Here is a 10,148-nt window from a genome sequence, read left to right on the forward strand (position 1 = left end):
ATGAGAAACAATGGCTTTTAGAGTCCATAGGTAGTGATGTCACTTGTTTTCTCTAGAAATACTGCTGTACCCTAACAGCCCTTTCTAAGGCAGGCCAAACTGCAGATCTAAAGAATGTGCAGAGAACCTTCATGGCTCACATAAATTCAGTAAGGTACCTAAATTATCGGGAATGTTTGAAAATCCCTCTATGTATACTTCTTAGAACACAGGCAAGAAACATACATTTTATATTGCACCTGGAAAATTCTATATGGACTGGTCCCAAATCTGCACATAAAAATCATTTCCATGAAAGAAGAAAGTCTGACAGCGGGGGCACAATGAGTACATTAAAATTTTTCAACACTCTCCCTTCAAATACAAGTATATGGGGAATTACCAACAGTCCCCTGGCTGTCTTCAAGAGGGGGCTTGATAAGCTCCTCAACCTGGGCTGTAGAGCAGGGACAGAGAGAGGAGGAGGGATGGAGAGAGGGTAAAGGGGAGAGAGAGAGGGGACAGAGGGAAAAGGATGTGAGAGACAGAAAGGGAGGGACAGATAGTAGGGAAAGGGGAGAGTGAGAGGGACATCAAAGCATACTTTTAATAGTTTTATCTTAATATGTCTTGTTGTGTTATCAATACAGTAGACTATGGTACTAAGTCTGTTTTACTGGCATTTGGCCATTAGGTGGTACATCGAGTAAGAAAACTTCAATATAACAGATTTTTGCCAAAGTGGACACTTCTTTTCCCCTATTAGTCAGTTTTATGGAGGTTTCACTGTATTACAAATGACCAAAGCAAATGTTCACTTTTTAATTTTACTTTCACTTTGGTTTTCTATAAAATATGGTATACAAATATTTAGTGACATGACTACTGCCCCTGGTATGAAGTAATACAAGTACAAAACTGGTTAGTAGGCAGGGTAATTCTGAACTTTTTTAGTTGTTATTCAAACTCATGTTCTACAAACAATTTTTAAACAGAGGTCAATTGCATTTACTGTTTGAGGTAAAAGGTCAGAAAACTAACATTAACTGAGTAATCAAGTTTAATAACTATGTTTTTGATGGCAAATGCTCTATAGGTTTTATAAGATCAAAAGCCATTAAGTACTAGTAAGGGTAATGAAAATGTTAAATATATACTAACACCTGATACTGATAATGACCAGACCTGGGGGCGAATACATTTATATATATTTCAAAATGAATATTTAAGTACAAATATGATTGCTCCAAATTGTTAGTATATTTAAATATACTGTACAGTATATAAATAAAAATTTTATCAGTGTATTTGAATATACTTTGAATACATTGATATATACTGTACAAAATGATATAATGACCAATATGTAAACAAATATGTTAGAGAAACATGCAAGAGTTATATATGGAATTTATTGGCAATGTCTGTGCATCTCAAATTAAGATATTGTACTAAAAAAGCAATGAAACTGTTCCACAATTTATTACATTGTCACTAGTGTATCAAACGTATACAGAGTAATTAAAAATGTTCCACATTTTTATATAACACTCGTACTGAAATAAACATAAATAATTTATCAAGCATGCTATGATAAAGAATAATTATAATAATTTGTAAACAAATCTTACTCCAGCAGTAAGAAATATGGTACCAATGACTTAACAAGATACTGTATGCTGGTTAACACACAGTAATCAATGGAGAAGACACCAAATTGACACCTAAAATAAAATATACTATTCTTGATCAAAACATCACAACATAATTTTATTCAACTGATTTAAAAGACGAACACCGGAGTGCCAAGAGTAAATGAAAAGGCCCTTAAATGAGTTGTGTAAAGAAAGGGGTTTGGTAATAGGTAATATTTATTTTGAGAAGAGGATAAGTATGAGACACATAATATAGGGCAAAATGACAGCACTGTTTCCTTCATAATCTACATTACTGACATCAGTATCATTTATGCAGATCTATGCTTTAAGCAGAGCACCATAAAATATGCAGCAATTTTGGTCTAGATATGAGAGAATGGGCCTGTGTGGCGAATGTGAACAGTATAAAAAAAAATCCTATTCCACATGGTGCATGTTGGGAAAAGCAAAACTCTTATCTTGTGTTTGGTTGAAAATACACACACTAAGGGTTTTTTTCATAGAAATTTGGTTATATTTTATTATCCGAGAAATGGGGTAAGTTTTTGATTTTTTGCTTGATGAATTCAAAATGGAAGGCAAATGTAATATAGGAGAGACCTGGGAATGTGATACTGATACTCTGACACATCCCTTATTAAAAAAACACTAGATCTGATTAAAAAAATAGGAGTTATCACAGTTGCTATTTGTTGATGATAGTTCTTTTGGGTAATTTTGAAGACAAACTGCAAAGGTTGCAAGACAACCTTACTTAATATTTTTCAAAAACTGTATCACAAATACAGCACTTAAATCATTGTGCATAAAGTACAGCAGATCATTTGATAACACGTGATCTGTCAAAAAAAAAAAAATTGCATTAATGCGGTTGCAAAACTGAGGTAAATTTTTGGCAAACACACTGTATTAATCAGTTTACGTGGCAGAGTTTCAGTTAATCTGCGCTTCACATTAGCAGCATCGAAAACAGGGCAGGGCCTGCTTTACTCTTCTGGTTTGTTCTCACCTTTTGTACCTGTTTGGGAGTTTAGGTCCCTGTTGCACACCCAGCAACCTCTACCCACATCACCTGTCACAGCCCCCTGCCCCACTCCATGGTCACTTGCTGTTGATATGCAGCCATCAACCTCCACCCACACTATCTGCCCATACAACCCACCACCCCACCTCATAGCCACATGCTCTTGATACACACCCAGCAACCTCACCCATATCTCCCACCCCTCACATACCACCTGGCCCTATAATTCCCCTGCAGCCATATGCCTTCACCCACACCATGCCCACAAGCAGCTTCCACCTACACAACTCCCCTACAGCCACACACCTTCACACACCATACCACCCAGCAAATCACCTTAAGCCAAAAGAACACAATAAAGATCAGTGATACGATGATCACCCGTCTACTGCCAGACAACCCACTGCCCCCCACACTTCAAAAAACTAAACCTACTTAATTTACAAAAATTCACTCCTACTACTTTGCATACTACATATACAGAACAATAATTTATAATATTAATCTTTCCCTGAAAATCCTTCTTGATAGTTGCAGCAGAACTTACAGGCGTAATACCAAGCCACAAAATTCTCTATGATATTTCTCCGCATCCAGCTCAATCTATGTAAAACCTCAATATGCAAAAAGGACCTAAAATCTGGAACTCTCTACCTTAAACTCCTGTCTTTCTATCTGCCTGCCAATTCAAAGCTACAGTAAAAAAAAACTTTTTTCCCTAATGTGATCCTAACAACAACTAATTATACTGAACAATTCTTTCAACTTATGTTGTCCCTGTCCTTGTCTACCACATTCATCACATGAACCTAGCTTCTTCCTTAATTATATCTCTAATTATACTTTTTTATTGAACTGCTAAATATTTACAACTTAAGACAGCTCAAGAGAACGAAAGATAGCTCAACAAAGTATGAGAACAAAAGTGCACAAAGAGCAAATAAGCAAGAGAACAAGAGTAAGAGAGTAAGAACAAGCAACAGTGTGAGAGCAAGTGAGAGCAAGTGGGAGCAAGTGCAAGGAAATGAGAGCCAGAAAAAGAGCAAACCAGAAAGAGAAAGGCTGATAGTGCAAGGGTAAGCAGAGAGGATGAGACAGCAAGAAAATGAGAGCACAAGAGAATGAGAGACAGATTAAGAGCAAGACCAGTAACATGCAACAGAGTGAGACCTGGAGCAAGCAAGACCAAGTGAAAGAGTAAGACTGAGAGCAAGATTGAATGAAAGAGCAAGACAGAACGAGATAGAGACAGAGGAAGAGAGCAAGACAGAGGAAGAGAGTAAGATGAAGAAAGAGAGCAAGACAGACAAAGAGAGCGAGACAGGAAGAAAGCGAGAAGAGGAAGGGAATGGGATAGAGTAAGAAAGCAAGACACAGCAAGAGCAACATGGCGAGAGAATGAGAGAGAGAGAGAGAGAGAATGAGAGAGAGAATGAGAGAGAGATAATGAGAGAGAGAGAATGAGAGAGAAAGAGAGAATGAGAGAGAGAGAGAATGAGAGAGAGAGAGAATGAGAGAGAGAATGAGAGAGAGAATGAGAGAGAGAATGAGAGAGAGAGAGAATGAGAGAGAGAGAGAATGAGAGAGAGAGAGAATGAGAGAGAGAGAGAATGAGAGAGAGAGAGAATGAGAGAGTGAGAGAATGAGAGAATGAGAGAGAGAGAATGAGAGAGAGAGAGAGAATGAGAGAGAGAGAGAATGAGAGAGAGAGAGAATGAGAGAGAGAGAGAATGAGAGAGAGAGAGAATGAGAGAGAGAGAGAGAATGAGAGAGAGAGAATGAGAGAGAGAGAGAGAGAATGAGAGAGAGAGAGAGAATGAGAGAGAGAGAGAATGAGAGAGAGAATGAGAGAGAGAATGAGAGAGAGAGAGAGAGAGAGAGAGAGAGAGAGAGAGAGAGAGAGAGAGAGAGAGAGAGAGAGAGAGAGAGAGAGAGAGAGAGAGAGAGAGAGAGAGACATTCAATCATGCTATACTGTAATAGCAATTTTAATACAGGGTCTTGAGCTATCTTATCCCATTGTTATGAACACAAAGAGCCTGTGCTGCAATGTGAATAAACAACACAATTAACAATAAAAGTATCGTCACAATATACTTACACTTCCTCGGGTTCTTCTTCAGGTTTTCGCTTGTAAACAAAGGGATAACCATTTAAATGTGAGCCAGCCATCCTGGAAGAAAAGAATCAATATAAAAAGATGTTCATTTACTATATACGTATTAAGATGCATGTATACAGTTTTTCTTTACCTTGCATACTGTACTATGAGCCAAGGAGACACTCAAATAATCCACACACATAAAAAAGTATTTGCTCCTTCACTCTTAAAGAAATGAGATTATGGAACATTCACTTCGGCTAACCCACAAGCACAAACCTTTCTATTGCCAAAATTATCAGAAAGCAATTTGATTATACATTATCTCTAGGAAATTCTAAGTTTTCAATGTTATGTACAATCCACGACCAATAAAAGCCTTGCCATTTTTTTGCACCCTCATAAAATATCAAGTATTTAAAATAACTAAATCTTGCCACTCCTACTGAATTGTTTTAGGATGTGGGGACCATGATCTGTACAACCACAAACAGGCAGACAAATAATGTACGTATATTTATTTTGTACAAATATTATGCAAAAACAATTGCAATCAGCTTGAAATTTTATTCCGTTAATACTTAATGCTGAAACTTAGAAATAAATGTGAAGTGAAAACTTGGTTTCAAATATCTTTTGGTTAAACCATTTTAATTCTACACTCAGAAAACTAAATAAATTTCTTTCAATTACTGAATGATCTCATTTACACTATAATAAATAAGTAAATACACTAACACTATGTGATTAAAATTAAACACGTACTCTAGATCCATTAAATGTTCCTAAAACTTGCTACTAATACTATATACTCTTACTATGGTAGCTACAAAACAAATGTTCTTGAGCTGACTAAGGCAATGTTAACTACTAGGTACTACACTCTTGAAAATCAATGTAACATCATAAGACAAACAACAACCGGTATTACATTAAAGTCCCACCTGAAGTTAAAACCCATAGGTGCTCGAGAGTTGAAATAAGTTGCACTAGGCATCTGTGGAATGCCAAGGGTTGAGGCGGTGGTGTTAGGACACACAACAGGTGGGGGTGGCATGGGTGGTGTTGTGAAACCCCCTATGCCCCACATGCTGGCTATACTAGGACGAGACACAGGTGGGTAGCCAGCTTGAGGGGAGGAGAGGGGTGATGTAGTTTGGAAACCCATATAAGCAGTTGTTTCTGGTGGTGAGGAGGCAGGAGATTTAACAAGTAGGTTAGAATCACCCCCAGAAGTAGTACAGCCCAAACTACCTGCACCAATGCCCACACCACCACCTACAGGACCTCCCATTGATCGCACTTCAGGAAAGTTCATTGTAATGCCACACCTGTTAAGAGGAATAATCAGATTAGTAACCAACAAGTGACATTAGGACATATTTCTCAAGGATGTAGAGTTAAAATTCTTGAAGAGAAAGAACTAAAAGTTACAAAAATAGTGAATTGGAAAAGTTAGTTTAGGCTCAGTAAAGGTGTTAAGTGGTAGAACATCAATATACAGAGGGAAATATTAAAGCATTCAGTGATATATACTCAGGTGGAAATATTTCTTTATTAGCTGTGACTTGACTGTCATGAACCCCATCAGTTTGATTAACTAGGCCAGGGTTGACCAACCAGAGGTGAGACTCCTTGAGGTACATGGAGCCTCAGCAGAAGGTGCATGAATGATCCCTAGGATAATTCTGCTTAAAAATACACATCAATAAATTAAGGACTGCATTACAAATTGAGGAAAATAAATCATCAGCCAAGCTTATGTTTAAACCATGTATGCTTGTGGTCTCTCAGAAAGCTGTACCAGCCAGTGTGGCATGAAACCACAAGCCTGTGGCTCACTGCTCGCCAAGATCAGTCGACTGCTGACAATCCAGGGAGGAGGTTGACTGCTGACAGTCCAGGAAGGTAATGCATGTCATTGATGTGAAATATTTGCTCTATTAATCTTGGTGCTACTCAACTTTTTTAGTCATTATTGATTAATTTATGTTAACAAAAATTATTTTATAATTTTTTTTTATTAACACATCAGCCATCTCCCACCACTCCATCATTGTCTTACCAGAAACATGTTTACACTACAGTTATAAAACTGCAACATTAACACCCCTCCTTCAGAGTGCAGACACTGTACTTCCCATCTCCAGGACTCAAGTCCTACCTACCAGTTTCCCTGAAGTCCTTCATAAATGTTACCTTGCTCACACTCAAACAGCACGTCAAGTCCTAAAAACCATTAGTCTTCATTCGCTCCTAACAAACATGCTCACGCATGCTTGCTGGAAGTGCAAGCCCCTCACATGCAAAACATCCTTTAACCCCCTCCCTCCAACGTTTCCTAGGCCGACCCCTACCCCGCCTTCCCTCCACTACAGATTTGTGCACTCTTGAAGTCATTTTATTTTGTTCCATCCTCTCTACATGTCCGAACCACCTCAACAACCCCTCCTCAGCCCTCTGGATAATAGTTTTGGTAATCCCGCACCTCCTTCTAATTTCCAAACTATGAATTCTCTGCATTATATTCACACCACACACTGTCCTCAAACATGACATCTCCACTGCCTCCAGCCTTCTCCATGTTGCAATATTCACCACCTATGCTTCACACCCATACAAGAGCATTGGTATAACTATACTCTCATACAATTTCCTCTTTGCTTCCATGGAACAAAGTTCTTTGTCTCTACAGACTCCTAAGTGCACCACTCACCATTTTTTCCTCATCAATTCCATGCTTCAGCTAATCCTTCACAGACCCATCTGCTGACACGTCCACTCCTAAATATCTGAATACATTTACCTCCATACTCTCTCCCTCCCTCATCACCTTACTCTTTCCTATATTCACTTTTAATTTTCTTCTTTTACATACCCTACCAAACTCATCTACCAACCTCTGCAACTTCTCTCCAGACTCTCCCAAAAGCAGTGCCATCAGAAAAGAGCAACTATGACAACTCCCGCTTTGTGTTAGATTCTTTATCTTTTAACCTCACACCTCTTGCCAGCACCCGAGCATTCACTTCTCTTACAAAACCATCTATAAATATATTGAACAACTATGGTGACATCACTCATCCTTGTCTAAGGACTACTTTTACCAGAAAATAATCTCCCTCTCTCCTACATACTCAAACCTGAGCCTCACTATCCTCGTAAAAACTCTTCACTGCTTTCAGTAACCTACCTCCTATTCCATACATCTGCAACATCTGCCACATTGCCCCCCTATCCACCCTGTCATACTCCTTTTCCAAATCCATAAATGCCACAAAAACCTCTTTACCCTTATCTAAATACTGTTCACTTCTATGTTTCACTATAAATACTTGGTCCACACACCCCCTACCTTTCCTAAAGCCTCTTTGTTAATCTGCTATCCTACTCTGTCTTACTCTTAATTCTTTCAATAATAACTCTACCATACACTTTACCAGGTATACTCAACAGACTTATTCCCCTATAATTTCTGCACTCTCTTTTGTCCTCCTTGCCTTTATACACTGGAACTATGCATGCTCTCTGCCAATCCCTAGGTACCTTACCCTCTTTCATACATTTATTAAATAAAAGCACCATCCACTCCAAAACTATATCCCCACCTGCTTTTAACATTTCTATCTGTACTCCATTAATCCCAGCTGCCTTACCCCCTTTCATTCTACCCACTGCCTCACAAACTTCCCCCCCCACTCAGAACTAGCTCCTCCTCACTCCTACAAGATGTTATTCCTCCTTGCCCTATACACGAAATCACAGCTTCCTCATCTTCATCAACATTTAACAATTCCTTAAAATAGTCCCTCCATCTTTCTGATACCTCTAACTTTCCATTTAATAACTCGCCTCTCCTATTTTTAACCGTCAAATCCATTAGTTCCCTAGGCTTCCTCAACTCATTAACCTCACTCCAAAACTTTTTATTTTCAACAAAATTTGTTGATATCATCTCATCACTCTCTCATTTGCTCTCTTTTTATATTGCTTCACCACTCTCTTAACCTCTCTTTTTCTCTCCATATACTCTTCCCTCCTTGCATCACTTCTACTTTGTAGAAACCTCTCGTGCTAACTTTTTCTCCCTTACTACTCGTTTACATCATCATTCCACCAATTGCTCTTCTTCCATCCCACACTTTTAAATACAGCCTTTCCTTACTTAACGACAGAGTTTCATTCCTAAGACCACGTTGGTAAACGAGTACATCGCTAAGTGAGGAGAGGCTGTATAAAAAATTTTCTATTACTAGAGTATTTTTTGTTTAGTTCTATAAAAAAAATGTGAATTCATTAAAATTTTAGATCTTAATTCAGTGTCTTATCATGAAAAATTTTATAGGATGAGGTGGATTGGGATAAATTTGGTAGGGCTGCACAAAGTAATATCAATCAAAAACAAGTCCCAAGTCGAAGGGACATTAATGTACAGATATCACCACATAGCCACTAGGCAGGAAGACACTAAACCTGTATGGGTTACATACACCATGAGAACGAGAGGTAATGACATTAGATCCGAGGAAGGGGATCTTCCCAGCAACTAAAGCACCCCGTCTCCTCTGGAAGGGTGGAGAGACGAGCATCCACACGCCACCAACACTGATTATTACACCATTATTACATTTATGGGGAGCGCCAAACCCACAGGGGGGGATGAGGCAGCGTCTGGGGAGGGCCAGCAGTTCTGGAGTGACACTCCAACTGATGAGTGGCACTTACCTAGTCCTCCTAACACTCACACACACCAGCTGACAGCGGCTCTCACCACCTGCACAACCAACTACTCTCCAACAAACCACAAAGACACTTTCCTCTTTGTTTCATAACATCGGTGTCTCTCCTACTGCAAAGAAAACACTGGAAAACACAGACGATATTTCGTCTCATAAGACTATCCAGTCTCCTCTGAGAGTCACCACAAACCCTGCCAAAATATTACATTACGCAGTAACCACCAACCTTTTCAAGCTAGGATCAAGGACCCTCCGGCTAGACTAGTGAAGGAAGAGCTGTCATAAGATAATAGGAGGCTGAAGGAGGCAGAAGAACACCACTACGATGTTTACTAAACACTGGTCGGCTGCTGGAGTGGCAGTGACACGAGCCTTGCGCACCACCGCAATCACCACCACCACCACCACCCACACTATATACACACATATACATATTCACTCCTCAATACCAATAATAAACTGGTATCATCACTGTTTTCAGAGTTAGACTCAATACTCCATAAACCCCCCGTGGGGTAACTACGGCACTGTTGCGCCGCTTCTACAAAATCAAGAAATGTCAAGAAATTTCTAGATAACTCGGGATATTATAAATATTTTGTTTAAGGAGTAAGCAAGTCTATACACATAATACAATACTAAGTGTTA

The 10,148-nt window shown here is 39.0% G+C and overlaps 1 protein-coding gene across 2 annotated transcripts in view; it reads right to left on the reverse strand.

Annotated features, from left to right (window-relative positions):
- The window catches only part of LOC128691653 (uncharacterized), a 48,861-nt gene extending 38,949 nt beyond the window's left edge, over window positions 1–9,912 (reverse strand). Inside the window, exons 1-4 of one of the 2 annotated variants that reach the window (XM_070088882.1) lie at window positions 9,727–9,912; window positions 5,706–6,092; window positions 4,762–4,833; window positions 1,141–1,164 (exon numbers count right to left, since the gene is read on the reverse strand). In XM_070088882.1, the coding sequence (XP_069944983.1) occupies window positions 1,141–1,164; window positions 4,762–4,833; window positions 5,706–6,079 (470 nt within the window). In that variant the 5' untranslated portion in view covers window positions 6,080–6,092; window positions 9,727–9,912. The remainder of the gene's footprint in view (window positions 1–1,140; window positions 1,165–4,761; window positions 4,834–5,705; window positions 6,093–9,726) is intronic. The other variant, XM_070088883.1, reaches the window with a different exon arrangement.
- Window positions 9,913–10,148: the final 236 nt, after the last annotated feature.

This window comes from Cherax quadricarinatus, chromosome 26 (assembly GCF_038502225.1).
Source record: "Cherax quadricarinatus isolate ZL_2023a chromosome 26, ASM3850222v1, whole genome shotgun sequence".
NCBI classification, from domain to species: Eukaryota; Metazoa; Arthropoda; class Malacostraca; order Decapoda; family Parastacidae; genus Cherax; species Cherax quadricarinatus.